We start from the raw sequence: 19378 nt of genomic DNA, 5'->3' as shown, positions 1-19378 counted from the left end.
AGCACTGACAGTCAGGTGGCCCCCCCATCTCCTTTTCTCAGGAAAGGAGCCAGCTGATGAATGTTGGCCCAGCACAATGCCTGGCTCAAGACAAGTCCTCACCATGTCACTGCCCTCAACACCACACACTTCCTCCCCACCACTCTGTATCCTCTGGGTGCTTCAGATGAGCCCGACACCCTAGGGTGCTGAACTGCAGGCCAGTGAGGTCCCTCTCTACTCTCCCCCAGGGTAAGATCTCCGATCCGTTTCGCTTCACCACTTTCTACATCTACTTCGCCCTGGTGCTCTGCTCCCTCGTCCTGTCCTGCTTCAAGGAGAGGCTGCCTTTGTTCTCCCCGGAGAATGTGGACCCTGTGAGTTTGCTGTGGGAGAGTGCAGGGGCTTCACAGTTTGTACCTCAGCCCAAATGACACCAACAGCCCCATCCCTCCAATCTCACCCAAGTGGAGAGATGCCACCTGCACAGCTTGTGAACAGACTGAGCATGAAGGAATGGCACCTTCCCTGCCTCTCCTAGGTGTGGAGATGCTGGGGAATGCTTCTGATCCCCTTGTACTCATCTCTCTCCTTCTAGAATCCTTGCCCAGAGGCCTGTGCTGGCTTCTTCTCCCGCCTGTCTTTCTGGTGGTTCACAAAGTGAGTTCATTCTTGCTCTTACCTTAGACATCAGGAGGGGCAAGGGAGGCCCAGGAACCCCAGGAATTGGCCGGACTCACCCCTCCCCCACATTGCCACCCCAATAATTGGGTAGGCAAAAGTATCTGTTTGGGCTGGGGGTTTAGGGCAAAGGCTGAGTTTAGGTCCCAGGCTGCAGGCTACTCCTGCGTCTGGCAGGCCACAGGAGACAGGCTGAAAGAAGACCATAATTAACTCTAACCTCTCCTGTTTGGGATAAGCTTCCAGCTTGTCATCTCTTTGGCTGCCCCTCGGAGTGGCCCGAGCAGGATAATTGTGTCTGTGACCTGGGTGACAACTCATTAACCACATGCACCTGAGGCCGGCCTGAATCCCTCCTGCCTTGTGCACACTCAGGCCTAGTCAGTGTGAATTTCATCATCAGGGCCCTTAGACAGATAAGAGCATCTGGGGACATACAGGAGAGAGGCAGAGAGAGGTGCAAGTCAAGAGAGAGCCTGCTCGCCATGGAAATGACCTTGGGTGCTGCAGTAAAGGGGGACCTCCCTCCCCCCCATACCTGAGGCCCTAGAGATTTCAGCCCTTCTCTAGGCATCTGACCCTGTGAGGGGATTCCTCCTCCCTCCACCAGGCTAGCCATCCTTGGCTATCGGCATCCCTTGGAGGAGCACGACCTCTGGTCTCTGCCTGAGGATGACTGCTCTCAAAAGGTGGTACAACGGTTACTGGAAGCTTGGCAGAAGCAACAGGACCAAACATCAGGGTGAGAGAGACCTCCCTGTGCCCTCAGGCCCTAACTCCTCAATACCCTGGCCCTCCACACTCCCCAGTCACCTGTGGTGTTTGCCCAAAGACCTGGGATGTGTAGGCAGGACTGGGGAGAACAGCAAGCATAGGGGATGTCTCAGCAGCGTTAGGATGCTGCAGGTGGGAGCAAGGCCTGGGTGGGACCCCGTCCTCCCTGGTTTGGCTGAGGTTAAGGGGAGGCTGACACAGTGTATGCTAGGCACAGCTCTGAGCATACAGAGTACCCCGTTCACTCTCTCAGCAGCCTTACAGTATTCACTCTGTCGCTCCTTTGACTCAGAGAGGGGGCACTTGAAGCTCAGAGGTTTAATGACTCAGCCAAGGTCTCACCCACTGGATGTTGACAGAGCAATAATCCACACCCAGCTGGCCCAGAGGCCCTAATAAGATCTTTGTTCCACTGGGCCTGATTTGAATTGGAAATTGCAGGGGTTTTCCTAGGGAGGGCAGAGCCAGCCCTCTCAATCTTGCCTCTGTTGTCTGGAGGCAGGCCTGAATGAGAGAGCCTGAGGCTGAGGGCCTTGGAGCCGGCAACCTCTCATCCAGGACCCACCCCCACCTGCTTTTCCTTCTTGCCCACAACCCAGGGTTTAGAAATCAATGCTTCCTCATCCCAGAGCCACTGGGATGCAACAAGTACAAGGCTTGGATAGGAGTGTTGTAACTCCTCTGCCTTGGGGCCACTGGAAAGGCCTTTGGGACCCCCAGCTGCTGGCTGTACCCCTTTCTCTATCCCCTCATAATACCTCTACCCCCTCCCTGTTCAGCTGCTCAAAGACTAAGCCTCCTACTGTACCTGCCCTGATCTCTCCCGGCCTCAGTGTTCTTACTGAAGTCAGCTGTTGGAGGTGGGAAGAGCTCACAAGAATGCTCATCGTGCTCATTTCAGCAAGCATCCCCTGATACCCGGAGACAGTCACCTGGGGGATGATGTTGTCTATTCCCCTTCCAGTTCTGAAAGCCAAGAAAGAAGCTGCTGCCTCCTTCTCCTCCTCCTCCTCTTCCTCTTCCTCCTCTTCCTCTTCTTCTTCCTCCTCTTCCTCCTCCTTTTCCTCCTCCTCTTCCTCTTCCTCTTCCTCTTCCTCCTCCTCTTCTTCTTCCTCTTCTTCTTCCTCCTCTTCTTCTTCCTCCTCCTCCTCTTCCTCCTCCTCTTCTTCTTCCTCCTCTCCCTCCTTTTCCTCCTCCTCCTCTTCCTCTTCCTCTTCTTTCTCCTCCTCTTCTTCTTCCTCCTCTCCCTCCTCCTTTTCCTCCTCCTCCTCTTCTTCTTCCTCTTCTTTCTTCTCCTCTTCTTCTTCCTCCTCTTCCTCCTCCTCCTCTTCCTCCTCCTCCTCTTCTTCCTCCTCCTCTCCATCTTCCTCCTCCTCCTCTTCCTCTTCTTCCTCCTCCTCTTCCTCCATTCCCAGCTTAGACTGGTCCTTGGTCTCTTGAAGCCAGGTACACATTCCCACCCACTGTTGTTTATTCCCCCAAACAGGCTCCTGACTACAGCAGTTGAGCGAAAGATCCCAGGCGAAGATGAAGTCCTACTGAGGGCCAGACGCAAGTCCCAGAAGCCCTCCTTTCTGTGGGCTTTGGTGAGAACCTTCAGCTCCTCCTTGATCACGGGTGCTTGCTTCAAGCTGATCCAGGACCTGCTCTCCTTCATCAACCCACAGCTGCTCAGGTCTCACCACACTCCCTTTTGCGGCAACCCTCTCCTGGGAGGAGGAATGGCTGGCTGCCCTAGACCAGGAACTGAAAGGGCTTTCTCTGCTTTCTGGGTGACCTGTAGCCAACAACATTGCCTCTGTACCTCCATTTCCCGGTCCCATTCCACATACAGCTGTACACAGCATTTGTCTGTCAGTAATAATCACCTCCCTTTAGCCTTGTTCAGGCGTCCTCTAGGGAAATACCATATTTCCTTTATTAAAAAAAAATGTGACGGCAGACACTCAGGTGAAGTAGATAGCTGGTAAGACAAGGGGCTCTGAAGTCTAACTAGAGAGCTCTTTCCACTTCTGGCAGCCTCTGCCATCTGTCACAGGAGAGGTGTGGACTAGAGGGAGCACTCCGATGACGGAGTGAGACACAGGGCTGAGCCTTGCATTGTTTCCCCGCTTTGTACACGTTCGTCAATTCAGCAAACATTCATGAAACACCACTAGCAGCCGCCACTAGATTTGCAGATAAGTTAGAGTCTTAGGGTCTTGTGGGAGAAGCCAAAGGTAATTCAGGGAGAATACCGTGGGTCACAGGCATGCCTGGAAAGGCCAGGAAGTCAGCCTGCCACGTCAGAGAATGTGTACCGGCTCAAGAGGTTATCCTTGAAGAAATAAGTAAGCGAAAGAGAGGAGGTGCAACCAGCTGAGTCACAAAGGGCTGAGGCAGCATGACTCCAGAGATGCAGCTTGGGATAGCTAGAGAAAGCTGCCCAAGGGTGGGGTAGGGATGGGGAAAGAGAAAGCCAGGGAAGGGCATCTTGTTTACATTTCCAAAGGTTAGCCTTGCCCCAGTGTGGGAGGGGTAGGACAAGGTGGCAAGATGACCCAAGAGGGTCAGAGGTCAGCACAAGCCAGGAGAGAGGCAAGACTTCAGGAGCTACTCCTGTCAAGTGCCCTGTGCCACTGAGGGACCATGGACATTTCCCTAATTGGTGAGGTCAGAGGGAGAAAGAGGCTTAGCACAGGGCCAAGTGCTGGCTAGGTGGACCCTTTAAGAGGAGATGCCTTTCAGTGGAAGTCCATGGTCCCATGTCTGGGACTCAGCTCTCTTAAACACTCTGTGAAAGGAGGAGGTCCCCAGCAGATCCTCAGCCATTCTGGCAGAGGAGGGAGAACACTTTCGGGATTAGAGGTCCAGAGCTGGGGACACAAGATGAGCATAAGACAGTGCAGGGAAGTGGGGACAAGCAGGCAAGGCTGGAGATAAGAGTTGTTACGTGGGGAGACAGGCTGAGAAGAGCATACCAGCCTCATACCTGGTCTCCCCCTGGCAGCATACTCATCAGGTTTACATCTGACCCCACGGCCCCAACCTGGTGGGGCTTCCTGCTGGCCGGGTTGATGTTCGTGAGCTCCATGATGCAGACACTGATCTTACACCAATATTACCACTGCATCTTTGTGATGGCCTTGAGGCTACGGACTGCCATCATAGGTGTCATCTACAGGAAGGTCAGCCAGAGTGGGACCCACACTGGGAGAGGTCATCTCTAGGCTGCCTGGGGAAATATCATAAGCTTGGTCCACCCACTCCCCTCCCTATTGTTTATCTGCAGGCTCTGGTCATCACTAACTCAGTTAAACGTGAGTCCACCGTGGGAGAAATGGTCAACCTCATGTCAGTGGATGCCCAGCGCTTCATGGATGTTTCTCCCTTCATCAACCTGCTGTGGTCTGTACCCTTGCAGGTCATCCTGGCAATATACTTCCTCTGGCAGGTAACTCCTGAACTTTGACCTCTGTCCTTTCCTTGACATCTCTCTGTGCTGACAGATGAGCTGTGTCATGCCAATGAGACCAACCCTAGGTAGCAGGGGAACCTGGTTAGTCAGTTTTCCTACCCTAAGCTGCAATTTATTCCTCAAAAGCCAGAGGCAACGGGTGCTCGGAGGCAGGGTGGTGTGGATATAGCTATTATTGTTGGTTTGTTGGTATTATCTTTCCTGCTTCTTCATCATCTTCTCCACCATGCCTTCTCTTTTCCTACGTTTTCGTCTTTTTTGTAGTTCTGGTATTGAACCCAGGGCCATGTATATGTTAGCACACACTCTGCCACTAATACTTCTGCCTTTTGATTTGTTTGTTTGTTTGTTTTTGTTTTGTGTTCTTTTTTTCAAGACAGGGTCTCTCTGTGTAGCCGTGGCTGTCCTGGACTCACTTTGTAGACCAGTTTGGCCTCGAACTCACAGTGATCTTCCTGCTTCTGCCTCCTGAGGGCTGGGATTAAAGGTGTGCACCACCATGCCTGGCTGCCATTTGAATTTTAATTTCAAGATGGAGTGGTCTCATACTTGCCTAAGTTGCTCGGGATGATCATGAAATCACTGTGTAGCTCAGGCAAGCCTCAAACTATCAAAGTAATAGAATTCCAGCCCTGTTGCCATCGAGACCACTTTGGGTATCCTTCTCTCTCTCTGTGTTGCTGGCCATCTGTGGTCATCATCTGATAGCTGGCTGTTTCCGTTTATGTGGTTGTGGCTTTCTGTCTCCTTGCCTGACTAGTGTCTTTCGTCTCTTGTCCATCATACATCAAGTCAGCCAGTCTCTGTTGAGCTCTGTCTGAAGACCTTGGTTATCTATAAGTTCATCTGTCTTGCCTGACCCTCCATTTATCTGCGCGTCCTCAGATCCTGGGCCCATCAGCCCTGGCTGGAGTGGCTGTCATAGTCTTGCTGATACCACTCAACGGAGCTGTGTCCATCAAGATGCGAACCTATCAGGTGGGTGATGCTAAAGGTACCTACTGTACCTTTAGGGTACACCAGCTAGGATAAGGTGCTGGGGGCCAGTGTTCACCTTCAATTCTCAGGGCTTCTCGACTCCCTGTACTGAATGTGATAGCCACAGCCCCTTGTACAAACCTTACCGCCTCGATCCCCATCACTGTAGTGACAGTCTTGTTTCACAGCAGAAAGACCACAGCTAGAGAAACTGGCTGTCCAGAGACAGGTAGAACAAGGACTCAAACATTTACCCACTTTATGGTGATGTGTCGATAACCAGACAATGAATTAGCCATCGGCAAATGATCATTGAAGTCTTCAGCAGCTCCCTCTACACACAGGATAAATGACAAACTAGTAAGACCACTATCTTAGTCACACTTCTATTGCTGTGAAGAGACATCATGACCAAGGCAGCTCTTACAAAAGAGAGCATTTAATTGGGGGCTTACTTACAGTTTTAGAAGTTTAGTCCACTATTATCATAGTAGGAATCAGGCAGTAGGCATGGCAGATGTGGTGGTGAAGAAGTAGTTAAGAGCTACATCCTCATACAAACAGAGAGAGAGAGAGAGAGAGAGAGAGAGAGAGAGAGAGAGAGAGAGAGAGAGAGACTGGGCTTGCCTTGGGCTTTTGAAACCTCAAAGCCCATTCCCAGTTGACACACTTCCTCCTACAAGGCCACACCTCCTAATCCTTCTAATCCTTTCAAACAATTCCACTTCCTGGTGACTAAGCATTCAAATATATGAGCCTATGGAGACCACTCTCACTCAAACCACCACAACCACCCTCCAGGCTCCCTTGGACTTTGCCTGTCTCTATTACTAATCCTCATTGGATGATCACATTCCAGATGTGCTGGCCTTTTCGAACCCTGTGTACCTCTGGGCCACTACATGTACTATTCCCTCTTTCTAGCATATTCCTTACTCTCCTTGCCTCTTTAACACCTTCCCCTTTCTTTTTTTGTTTCCTTTTTTTTTTTTTTTTTTGTTTTCCAAGACAGAGTTTCTCTGTGTCAGCCTTGGCTGTCCTAGACCCACTTTGTAGACCAGGCTGGCCTCGAACTCACAATGATCCACCTGCCTCTGCCTCCCGAGTGCTGGGATTAAAAGCGTGCGCCACCACGCCTGGCCACATTCTGTTCCTTTACTTCTCAGGATAAACATCACTTCCTTCAGAAAACCACCTTGATTACCCCCAATGTCCTTCCCCTGCCCTGCCCTGTTAATCCCCTTACTGTGCCCTATCCTTTTTCTTTGGAACACACACAATGATATTTATAATTAAGCATCTAATTTGGTAATGACTTTTCTGTTTGATTTGAGACAGGGCCTCTTTATATAATCTTGGCTCTCACTATGTAGATCAGGCTGGCCTTGAGTTTACAAAGATCCACCTGCCTCTTCCTGAATTCTGGGATTAAAGGCATGCACCACCATGCCCAGCCTGGCATTTACTTTTTATTGTCTGCCTCTGCCATTAGACTATCAGCTTTATGATGGCCAGGGTCTCATCTGAATAGCTAGCTCATCATGGTATCCTTCATCTGGCACATGGCTTGGGGAACGTAAGCACTCAGCAACCAAGACCTGAATGGATAAATCACTGTGGTATGCCAGACCTCAGATTAGGATCTGAGTAAGCAGAAAAACAAACAATTCCTGCCCCTGGGAGGCTCATAGTCTGACTGGGGTCATTGTGTGAAGAGGTGGGGGTGGGAATGGGAGGCAAAGGCAAAGGATGCTGCCTGGTGAGGTCAGCTGGAGGAGACACTGAGCATGGGGCTGCTCTTCCGAGGTCACAGGCTACGTGGGAACAGGGCTCTGAGCATTTGAGGTGAGGCAGGGAGGCCGGTCAAGCAACATGTCATGGCTACAGTAGATGGGATGGGACGGGAGGGGTGCGCCCAGTTGGTAGGAGGTCTGGGGAGGGGAAAGGGCGTACCACTGGCCCTGTCTACACAGGTACGACAAATGAAGTTCAAGGACTCCCGCATCAAGCTGATGAACGAGATCCTGAACGGCATCAAAGTGCTGAAGCTGTATGCTTGGGAGCCCAGCTTCTTGGAGCAGGTAGAAAGAATCAGGCAGAGCGAGCTCCAACTGCTGCGCAAGGGCGCTTACCTGCAGGCTCTCTCCACCTTCATCTGGGTCTGCACCCCCTTTCTGGTGAGGCTCTTCTCTGGTGTGGGGTTCCTGGCAGTTGGGAGGCCAGCCCAGGTCTTGGGACCCCCTGGGGCTTAACAGATTCCACTTGGTGTTCATCTTCCCCTTCCCTTTGCCACCCCCCCCCATGCTACCCAGGTGACCCTGGCCACCCTCGGAGTGTACGTGAGTGTGGATAAGACCAACGTGCTGGATGCCGAGAAGGCCTTTGTGTCTCTGTCTTTGTTCAATATCTTAAAGAGCCCCCTCAACTTGCTGCCTCAGCTGATCAGTGGCCTGACCCAGGTAACACAGGGGAAGGAGGGTGTCTATAGGACTTAGGATATGTGAGGAAGTCAGGAAAGTTCACTTAGCATCAACAAATAATCAGTTGGGGAAAGGGTGTCAGGGAAAGCCATAAAGGTTAAATGGGTGGTTTGGAGTCACAGGGTCTGAGTTTCCGACACGGCCTCCTTTTAGCAAACTAGACCTTATCTTCAGTCAGTGGGAGCCATGCAAGACTCGGTTATAGCAAGGGCCCTAACATTAGTGAGTAGGTCCTCAGGAGGCCCTGCTTAGCCGCAGATGTTGGGAACCCACAGAGCAATGGTGAGGCTAACCCACACCCTCCTGTAGATCAGCGTGTCTCTGAACCGGATCCAGGATTTCCTAAACCAAGATGAACTTGACCCTCAGTGTGTGGAAAGAAAGACCATCTCCCCAGGTCCCAACACCCTTACCCCAGGGCATCCTGCTCCAAGCTTCTTAAGATTCCTTCTGTGAACACCCCCACCCCCCACCCCATCTTCTCTGAATTCCACAGTCCCTCTGCTAATCAAGTCCTTTCCTTTACCCCTCCCCCAGGGCTCCTCCTCCCTCTGCCCTCACTCCAGGGATCCTCTCTCTTCCTAGACTTGCTGACCCTATGCATCTTGATCCTCCTAGGCTATGCCATCACCATAAACAATGGCACCTTCACCTGGGCCCAGGACCTGCCGCCTACCCTGCACAGGTACCATTCATCTTCTGTCACTCGCTTGCCAGCTATCCAAAGTGGACAGAGGTCAGATCAAACATAGCCCCTTCCCTCCTTGTCGCCATCTTTGGCAAGGAATGCAAGAACTTGCATTGCCAGGGTGATGTCAGGGAGGGAGGAGGGCTCAGGTCTGCAGGTGGAAGGCTTGGACCGGACCCAAGGCCAGCCACTGACCACTGACCACTGCTCGTTGCTCCTAGCCTAAACATTCAAATCCCGAAGGGGGCACTGGTGGCTGTGGTGGGGCCCGTGGGCTGCGGGAAGTCTTCCCTGGTGTCTGCCTTACTCGGAGAGATGGAGAAGCTGGAAGGTGCGGTGTCTGTGAAGGTGAGGCAGGGAGGGTCTCTTGGAAAGGCATCAAGTCTGGTCAGCTTCAGGCAAACTCTAAGGCACCTTCTCCCTTCTGCCATTGGCCAGGGCTCTGTGGCCTATGTGCCCCAGCAGGCATGGATCCAGAACTGCACACTTCAGGATAACGTGCTATTTGGCCAACCCATGAACCCCAAGCGCTACCAGCAGGCTCTGGAGACCTGTGCCCTGCTACCTGACCTAGATGTGCTTCCTGGTGGGGACCAGACAGAGATCGGGGAGAAGGTACGGAGCCAACGTCTCATCCCTGAGGGGTCAGCTCATGAGACTGTTAGCCAGAGCCCAATCTCAAATCCCTCTACTCACACGTTCATGTATCATCACGCCCAGGTCTGTGCCAGGCACTGGGGAAACAGCTATATTCCAGGGAGGGCAAACGGTGAACAGACAGGGACCACAGAACGCCTGAAGTCATGGCAAAGGTCTATGCAGGAGAGAAGAAGGGCAGGAGGCAGGAGTGGAGGGTCTGTATGAGGAGAAGCATCACTTTTGAGCGACTCTTTTTTTTTTTTTTTAACCTTACCTGAAATAATCTTGCATGGCTCTTTTTTTTTTTTTTAATATTTTATTTAATTTTTAACTTACGTGCATTGGTGTGAGGGTGTCAGATCTTGGCATTACAGACAGTTGTGAGCTGCCATGTGGGTGCTGGGAATTGAACCCGGGTCCTTTGGAAGAGCAGGCAGTGCTCTTAACCACTGAGCCATCTCTCCAGCCCCTTAATGACTGAGAAAGAGGATCTCATCATTCATGGGTTCATCCACCAGGTTTTCATTAAGCATCTATTAATGCCAGGGAATATTATATGGTGGTAAATGTACAAGGATTTTTTTTTTAATCTCTGCTTTTATATATATTACACTCTAGCAGAAGAAAGTCAATAAGCAAGATAAGAAACATACACACACAGATACATATATAATATATATATTATATATATATTAGAGAATCCTAAAGGGGAAGAGATGAAGCAGCTCAGGAATATAAGAATCTGTGCCAGGCTGTTTTGTCAGGGAGGTTCCTCACTGAGAAATAGAGACCTGAAGAAGGAACAGTCCCGCATGGGGCCACGGAGCCCTGGCTATCTAGGTATCTAGTCTGGAGCCATCCCAGGTAGAGAGAATAGAGAATTCAAGGCCTCAGGCAGGTGTGGGACTGGCATTAGCCCAAGGAGGAGACCAGCGTGGTTGAAGCAGAGTGATCCAGGAGCCAAGAGGAGAAAGAGAAGCGAGGGAAGTATCAGGCAGCTGGGGCGCTTAGAACTCCGCAGGCCATTTGAAGACTGTAGCTTTTACCCAGTGTTGCTGGAGACTGAGCCTAGGTAGTCGCAGGTGGGCATTTGGTGCACTTTGACCCTAGTGGCTCTGTAGACTAGACTAGCCTTTGCCTCCCAAGTACTGGGATGAAAGACATGCACCACAATGCCTGGTTTGATTAGGACCTTTAAGTTATAAAACATGGGACCCCAGTGGAAGCTGTGTTTTTCTTCTTTGGGCTTGCTTTTTATTACATGAATTTGCAGGAGAGGTGCATGGGAGAACACACAAATGCTACCGTGTATGTGTGGAGGCCATTTTCTCCTTTTACTTTTGGGTACCAGGAATCGAACTCAGGTCCTCAGACTTGATGGCAAGCACCTTTCTCTATGGAGCTATCTTGTCATCCTTGCTTTTATTCTTAAAGCATTTCCTTTAAATATAGATAGATAGATAGATAGATAGATAGATAGATAGATAGATGGCTCACAACCATCTATAATGTAATCTGATGCCCTCTTCTGGCATGCAGGTGTACGTGCAGGCAGAGCACAGTATACGTAATAAATAAATAAATAAATAAATGAATCTTAAAAATATGGTAAAGGTCACCTAACATTAAACGTACCACCTCAACTATCTTTTCATGCCCAGTTCAATCGTGTTATGTAATTTTCAGTGTTATGTAATATTTGCTAGAACCCTGTCGTTCCAAATGTCACTCAAACTTGTTGTCTGCCCTTATTGAGCAGCTCTCAATTGCTTCCCCACCCCCCACCCCCCACCCCCGCCAAGCCTCTGGCAACCATCACTTTGTTTTTCAGAATCTGGCTACCCTAGACACCAGTGTAAGTGGAGTTGCACAATATTTGCCTTTTTTGTGTCCAGCTGATTTCAGGTGGTATAATGTCCTTGAAGTTTGTCCATGTGGTAGCATGTATCAGTATTTCCTTCCTTTGAGGGCTAAATAATATTCCAGTCTATGGGTATCCCACCTGTTGTTTTCCCATTCCTCTGTTATAAATGCTGGCATTGGGCAGAGCAGCCAACCAGAATCCTCCGCAGAGGATTCTAAGAGGTAACACGCCCTCCTCTGAGGGCTACAGGCTTTGCATGGGCTACAAGTTTGTGGAAATAGCCAAGTATCCTATAAAATACAGATTTGGAGGTTTGCCTCGCTGAGTGGCAGTGAATAGGCCCTCATCCCCCATGGGCCTGTCTGGCCCCTTCCCGTCTACCACCAGACATCACCGACCTTCTCTTCCCTCTAGGGCATTAATCTATCTGGAGGCCAGCGGCAACGAGTGAGTTTGGCCCGAGCTGTTTATAGTAATGCCAACATTTTTTTGCTGGATGACCCACTGTCGGCTGTGGACGCTCATGTGGCTAAACATATTTTCGACCAAGTGATTGGACCAGAAGGTGTGCTGGCGGGCAAGGTGAGGCCACGGGAAGCTCTGCTCAGAGACGAGATCTGGTCCCAGGAGAGAACAGATGGGAGGCTGAGGGTGTTGGGTAAGACTGAGATGCTGGAACCTGAGAATCAGGATATGGTCAGGGGAAACCCATGGAGACGCACATCCCAGAGATGCTGAGCTGGCGCTGGCTGGTGTGGGATACATTGTGGATATGCCTGGCCTATGATTACCTCCCATGGTTCTGTGTCCATGCTTGGTGTATGCCTAGCGATGCAGCTCAGAGCCTACTGCCTTCTCCACAGACTCGGGTGCTGGTAACCCATGGCATCAGCTTCCTGCCCCAGACAGACATCATCATTGTGCTTGCTGATGGACAGGTGTCTGAGATGGGTCACTACTCGGCCCTCCTGCAGCATGATGGCTCCTTTGCCAACTTCCTCCGGAACTACGCACCCAATGAAGACCAGGAGGACCATGAAGGTGGCCAAAAATTAGTACCCACCATCCCTGGCCTTCCCAACTCTCATCATTACCCAGCATCCACCTTGTCTGGGCTTTCCAAGTATCTCTGGACTGGCCCCAGATGATGCTGGGGACCTAGTTCTGGGAAACTGGAGCCATGTGTGTGGATGCAGTCAGATCCCAGCTCCTCCCTGCTGACTGCAGGACGCCAGTCAGCAGTATGGGTCTCAGAGTCTGTCTTCCCAGTTTGATAAAAGGACACATAACCTCAGACCAGAGTGTGTACTAAGACTGTTTTATGGTTGAATTATCTAGTAAGTGTATAAGTACATAGAAAAACATTTATTTACCAACAAGAATTGCTAATAATTATTATGACCTGAAACTCTTTCAGACAGTAGACTAGCAAAAAGCTTATTTCAACATGAAACAAAAGGCACTGCTCCCCACTTTGTTGCCCAGTCAGAGCTCCTTCCCTCAACACTCAACTCTCAGGCCTTTTGTTAGGCTCCCCTGCCTGAGGCTGTGTACACAGCCAGCCTGCATGAGCATCCCCCGAGTGTTATGACCCTTGATAAGCTCAGAACACAATCCTGTCCTTTCTCCTCACAGTGACTGGTGGTACCATGAGCTGCCTATGGTTGTTACCCTTTACCCATGCCTGCCTAAGGCCCTGCTGCCATCAAGGAACTAGGATTTAAGATCAGCAGGATTGACTTCAGAGCCCAAGTCTTCAATCTATTGAGTCCCCTTCTCAATCTCCAAAAGGAAGCTTTTTTTTTTTTTTCTTTCATTGCCTAAACCATTTCCTTCTGGCTAGCCTTTCAAGCCTTCTCCTTGCCCCCTGCTTGTCCATCCAGACTGCCTACTGGCAGGGAGGCTAGGGTCTCAAGGGCTGCAGAAGGAGCAATCAGAGTCTGTGCCTTTTCCTTCCCTGCCTCAGCCATGCAAGAAGCAGATGAGGAGGTGCTGCTGGTTGAAGACACACTCAGCACACACACCGACCTGACGGACCACGAGCCAGCCATGTATGAGGTCCGCAAGCAGTTCATGAGGTAAATTCCCTAGAGTTCTCCAGTCCCCAGAAGGCTACGTCAGGGCTCCCGAGCCTCAGCAGATAGAATACAACTGCCTGACACTCACATCCTGGGAGTGTGCCGGTGGCCTCCTGCCTGGGTCTGACCAGTTGCCTCCACAGAGAGATGAGCTCCTTGTCTTCAGAAGGGGAGAGCCAGAATCGGCCTGTGCCCAAGAGGCATATGAGTCTATCAGAGAAGGAGATGCAGGTGACAAAGACTAAGGAGACTGGTGCGTTAATCAAAGAGGAGACAGCAGAGACAGGCAATGTAAGTACGATGCAATGGGATGGGTATGGGCTGGGGAAAGATGATCAGGCCCCAAGAGCTCATGGAGATGACGCGGCCACTCTTTACAGGTGAGGCTGAGCGTGTTCTGGCATTATGCCAAGTCTGTGGGGCTCTACACCACAATAGCTATCTGCCTTCTGTATGTGGGCCAAAGTGCAGCTGCCATTGGAGCCAATGTGTGGCTCAGCGCCTGGACCAATGACAAGGTGGTACAAGGCCAGCAGAACAGTACCTCCCTAAGGCTAGGTGTCTATGCTGCCCTGGGAATACTACAAGGTGAACACATTGGGGTACCCAGAAGGGGCTCCCTCATCCTTTCCTCTCTTTTGCCCACTCCCCAAACCACAAAACCAAATCCCCGTCTCAGAGCCTCCATAAGTCCACCTGGCCATCCCATGTCTCATCCTGCCCTTTTCTCCCGGCTTCCTCCGCTAAGGTGAATGACTCACCCTCTGCCTCTCCCAATAAGGGATCCTGGTGATGCTGGCGGCCTTCACCATGGTGGTCGGCAGTATCCAGGCTGCCCGCCTGCTGCACGCAGCTCTGTTGCACAACAAGATCCGGTCACCTCAGTCCTTCTTTGACACAACGCCCTCAGGCCGCATCCTCAACCGGTTCTCTAAGGACATATACGTCATCGATGAGGTGCTGGCCCCCACCATCCTCATGCTGTTGAATTCCTTCAGCACATCCATCTCCATCCTTGTGGTCATCATAGCCAGCACGCCGCTCTTCACTGTGGTCATCCTGCCTCTGGCTGTGCTCTATGGCTTTGTGCAGGTGCCAGTGTGGATGGGTGGGGCACTGATGGCATGGGGCAGGTGGAGATCTAGAGTGGCCGGGGAGCATGGTGGTGGTGGTGGCGGTGGGGCTTCTGATGTGGACCAGGCATTTTTGTAGACTAGGGTGTGCCCGGATTGGATCAGGGACTATAGTTTATTGCTTCGCTTCCTTGAAACTCACTTATCTAACCTGCAAAATAGACTCTTAGCATCTACTCCATAGGGATGATGTGAGGATGAAATGTGTGTTTATAAACTGACAGCCCTGGGACCCTTTCTGGTTGGCTGTATTTTATTTACTTACTTACTTTACTTACTTTGTGTGTGTGTGTGTGTGTGTGTGTTATGTATATGCACACGTGTGTCTGTGTATATGCATATGTATTTATATATTTGTGGAGGCCAGAGGTCAAGGTCAATTGTCTTCCTCAATCACTCTCCACCTTATTTTCTGGGACTGAGTCTCTCATTGGATGCAGAGCTGACTGCCCAATGAGCTTCAAGAATCTACCTGGCCCTGCAGATGTGCACTGTCATGCTGAGGAATCTTAGCTAATGTCTTCATGCTTGTGTGGCATGCGCTCTACTGAGTGAGCCTTCCTCTCAGCCCCTACACCTATTGGTGTTATCTGAGTAAACCACTGTAAACAGTTTGAACTCACAGGGATCCGTCTGCCTCTGCCTCTCCAGTGCTGGGATTAAAGGTGTGCGCCACCACCACCAGGCTGGTAAAGAGCCTCTTATAAGCCTCTCCTGTGGAGGCCTGGCTATCTTGGGTCCTACAGAATACAGGCTGGAAAATGAAGGCAGAACTATTGTTTTGTGGGATTAACCCTTAAGCAACTAGGTAGGTAGGGTAAGAGGGACTTTTTCAGGGGGGAAAAAGATACAAAGTTATTTTTGCAAAGTCATTTGAATGTGAGCACATATCTAGGGTCTTTAAGCAGAAATAGAAATTTAGGGAGGCAGTGCCGGGTGTGGTGGCGCACGCCTTTAATCCCAGCACTCGGGAGGCAGAGGCAGGCGGATTGCTGTGAGTTTGAGGCCAGCCTGGTCTACAAAGCGAGTCCAGGACAGCCAAGGCTAACACAGAGAAACCCTGTCTCAGAAAACAAAAACAAACAAACAAAAGACAGATAAACAAGATGTTGTTATGGTCTGCAAAAGATGATGAGACAGGAAGGCATAGAGAATCAGAGAGCGCTTCATGGAAGAGGTGGCCTGGCTGACTGAGCAGAGCTGATCTGACGGCAAGGGTGTAATGTTCGTCTGGACTCTTGTTCTTCAAGGGACCATAGGACATGACATCACGGCCTTGTGGGAGGAGAAGGCTAGTAGGAGGACACTTGGGGAGTTTTTTGGAGGACATGCAGGGCTGAGCTGGTAGCTTGACATGCCTGACTGGAGTTCTCTTCCCATCCCCACCCCCCCCCCCCATCAGCGCTTCTATGTGGCCACATCTCGGCAGCTGAAGCGGCTGGAATCCATCAGCCGCTCCCCCATCTTCTCCCATTTTTCGGAGACAGTAACGGGCGCCAGTGTCATCCGGGCCTATGGCCGAATCCAAGACTTCCAGGTCCTCAGTGATACTAAGGTGGACAACAACCAGAAGAGCTGTTACCCCTACATCGCCTCCAACCGGTCAGGAGCCCCCCTTTCCTCTACAGGTGCCCACAGGCTTTCTGTGGTTCTGGGTGGGCTCCAGCATTCCCTGCCTCTTGTCCATCCCCTCCCTATCGGTCCCTACAGATGGCTGGGTGTCCACGTGGAGTTCGTGGGGAACTGCGTGGTGCTCTTTGCGGCACTGTTTGCAGTGATCGGGAGAAACAGCTTGAGTCCTGGGCTTGTGGGTCTTTCTGTGTCTTATGCCCTGCAGGTAAAGTGGGATCTGGGACTGTAGGCAGGGCCACTACCTACCTGGAGCAGAGGACACACAGGGCTCACAAGCATCTCCTGAATGTCCTCCTCTGTGTCACATGCAGATGAGCCCCAGCTGGGTTCTCAAAGCCAGGCACCGGGAGATTCTGCCAGCAAGGGAGTGTGATGCAGGCTGGAGAGGTCTTCCTGCCAGGAAGAAGAAAGTGTGGCAAGAGGCATAGAGATGTAGTCCGTTGATAGAGCATCTGCCTAGCAAATGCAAGACCCTAGGTTCAAACCCATATATAGGGAGGGAGGGAAGGAGAAAGAGAAGGAGGGAGGGAGGGAAGGAGCCAAGAGCTTGAAGGAATTTCCCTGCTCTGAGATGCTAGGGAAATGACCTTGGAGCTTGGTCCAAATAGAACTGCCATATCTGGGCAAGATGTACGTTCAACATGACTGAGGTCTAAATACAGGATGAGTGGGGCCAGACTACATGATGTAGCTGCTTGCCTTCAAAGAAGCTACAGCCAGCTCTTTGTGTCCTTGGCTTCTTTGCTAAAGAATAAACCAATTGCAGGTAGAAAACCCCTTGAGAGGGGCTAGGAATGATGGTGCATTCCTGGAATCCTAACACTTGGGAGGAAACTGAGACAGGGGGATTGCTGTGACTTCAGTGCCAGCCTGGCCTCCATAGTGAGACCCTTTCTCAAAACAAAACAAAATAAAAACCTTCCCCAAAGCAATCTGAAAAAAAAAAATTCAGAAGCGTCTACCGGGGCGGGGGGGGGGGGGGGGGGGGGGGGGGGGAGGCAGAGCAGAAAACAAGCAAAAACCAGCAAGATGACTTCACTGTGTCTCTGAGTACATGTAAATGATGTGCCTTGTAGGCATTGTGTTAGGCACCGTCCATGAGCTAGAGATCATCTACAGCATACAGGAGGGTGTGAGTGGGTTTCATATGAACAATAAGCAATTGGATGTGAAGGGCTTGAACGTCTGTGCATTTCAGTCTACCCCAGCTTCTCAGAAGCGATGCCTTGTAGAAGTGGAGGAATAAGGGGTGGCTTTAAGCATATCAGGTGACTGGCATCTAGGATTGGAGGTCACCCTGACACCAGCCTGTGTGGTCAAGGAGTTATACAACCTGCAAATGGGATTTTTTTTTTTTTTTTTTTTTTTTTTTGTGAAGCAAATCACACTGCTGAGGCCTCAGGTGGCTCAGATCCGAATGCATCGGTAAACAAAGCGATGTCGACAGGCCTGTCTGCTCAAACCTAACTGTGCATGTGACTCATTTGGAGATCTTGTTAAAATGTTCATTCTCATTCACAAGGTTCAGTTCTGAGCCCGAGCTCGGATTCTACATTTCTGTCAATGCTTCTTGGTAACACAGTACAGTCCTTGGACTGGCCACGCTGACATATTCTGGGAGCGTGTTAAGAATAGAGAGTCTTGGACCTACTGACTCACACTGCATTTTCACAGGATGCTCAGAGAAGTCTAATACATGTTAAAGTTTATGAGCACAGAGTGAGCCATCCTCCACTGAGTCTGCACTGTCACGGCCCGAGGCACAGTTCTGATCAGAGGCCTAGTCAGCACACACCTGTAGGTCTTAGATGGGATGGGGTTCCACTGATCAAGAAATAAAGCCCCAGCCGGGCATTGGTGGCACACGCCTTTAATTCCAGCACTCAGGAGGCAGAGGCAGGCGGATCTCTGTGAGTTCGAGGCCAGCCTGGTCTACAAAGTGAGTCCAGGATGGCCAAGGCTACACAGAGAAACCCTGTCTCGAAAAACCAATAAATAAATAAATAAATAAATAAATAAATAAAGCCCCAGCCTGGCCTAGTGGCTCAGACATTTAGTCCCAGTGATCCGAGGCAGAGGCAGGCGAATCTCTGAGTTCAAGGCCAGCCTAGTGTACTCAATGAGTTCCAGGACAGCCAGGGCTACACTGAGAAACCCCGTGTTGAAAAACCATAAAGAAAGAAAGAAGAAGGAAGGAAGGAAGGAAGGAAGGAAGGTCACTGCTGAGCCCCTCCCATGACACAGTCCCTTTGTTCAGGTGACTATGGTTTTGAATTGGATGATCCGAATGGTATCCGACTTGGAGTCTAATATAATAGCCGTGGAGAGAGTCAGCGAATACTCCAAGACCGAGACTGAGGTGAGTCTCAAGATGAGCCCTGCAGCAGAGGGTACTTGGATGCCCTGAGGAAGGATGCTTGCTGGCCTGTCATAGCTGTGTTTCCACGCTATAGCTGTTTAAGTGACATCCATCCATCCCACTCTCAGAGTATCAGGCCGTGGTTGGTGCTAGGGTGTAGAGGGCTCAGGGTTGAACAAGAGATTCTGAGCCAGCGGGAGGCATGAGGCATATAAACGGCAAGGCTCTGGGGCTGCACCCACGGCCCAAAGGGGGGGAGGGGGGCCTGGGAGGGTGGGGGGCAGAGTCAGTTGAGGTGATCCCGGAGTAAGTGAGAGTCAGAGGAAGGGCAAGTTTTGATAGACGAGGTGACATAGGGGTGGCACAGGGAAAAGATGAGCATCCCAGCCGAAGGAACAGAGGTGGCGTGCCCTTTTTTAGGGAGGGGGAACTGTTCTCTCCTAGGTGGGGGAGAGATGTTTCTCCAAAGAGGTCATATTTCAGAATGCCCCGAAGCTGAACCATCTCCAAGCTCTGAGTGTCCAACAGCCCATTTTTTTTCAACCCCTCCCGCCGACTGTGCGTTTCACGCCCACAGTACTCCGCGCTCCTTGAGACCTGTGCTCTGACCTGCCTTTGCTGCTCCAGCCATCCGCT

At 50.9% G+C, this 19378-nt stretch overlaps 1 protein-coding gene across 1 annotated transcript in view; it reads left to right on the top strand.

The window, feature by feature from the left end:
* Positions 1-19378, top strand: part of Abcc3 (ATP binding cassette subfamily C member 3) — a 49475-nt gene that overhangs the window by 20109 nt on the left and 9988 nt on the right. Inside the window, exons 5-26 of the mRNA XM_051158327.1 lie at positions 231-356; positions 578-639; positions 1271-1402; positions 2921-3109; positions 4424-4601; positions 4706-4867; positions 5777-5869; positions 7843-8046; positions 8182-8328; positions 8659-8746; positions 8968-9034; positions 9259-9385; positions 9476-9652; positions 11955-12122; positions 12404-12581; positions 13507-13618; positions 13762-13909; positions 13999-14206; positions 14400-14710; positions 16154-16353; positions 16462-16588; positions 18641-18742. Coding sequence (XP_051014284.1) covers positions 231-356; positions 578-639; positions 1271-1402; positions 2921-3109; positions 4424-4601; positions 4706-4867; positions 5777-5869; positions 7843-8046; positions 8182-8328; positions 8659-8746; positions 8968-9034; positions 9259-9385; positions 9476-9652; positions 11955-12122; positions 12404-12581; positions 13507-13618; positions 13762-13909; positions 13999-14206; positions 14400-14710; positions 16154-16353; positions 16462-16588; positions 18641-18742 — 3306 coding nt within the window. The remainder of the gene's footprint in view (positions 1-230; positions 357-577; positions 640-1270; positions 1403-2920; positions 3110-4423; positions 4602-4705; positions 4868-5776; positions 5870-7842; positions 8047-8181; positions 8329-8658; positions 8747-8967; positions 9035-9258; positions 9386-9475; positions 9653-11954; positions 12123-12403; positions 12582-13506; positions 13619-13761; positions 13910-13998; positions 14207-14399; positions 14711-16153; positions 16354-16461; positions 16589-18640; positions 18743-19378) is intronic.

Source organism: Acomys russatus, chromosome 16 (genome assembly GCF_903995435.1).
Source record: "Acomys russatus chromosome 16, mAcoRus1.1, whole genome shotgun sequence".
NCBI lineage: Eukaryota > Metazoa > Chordata > Mammalia > Rodentia > Muridae > Acomys > Acomys russatus.
This window is presented reverse-complemented; position numbering and strand designations above follow the sequence as displayed.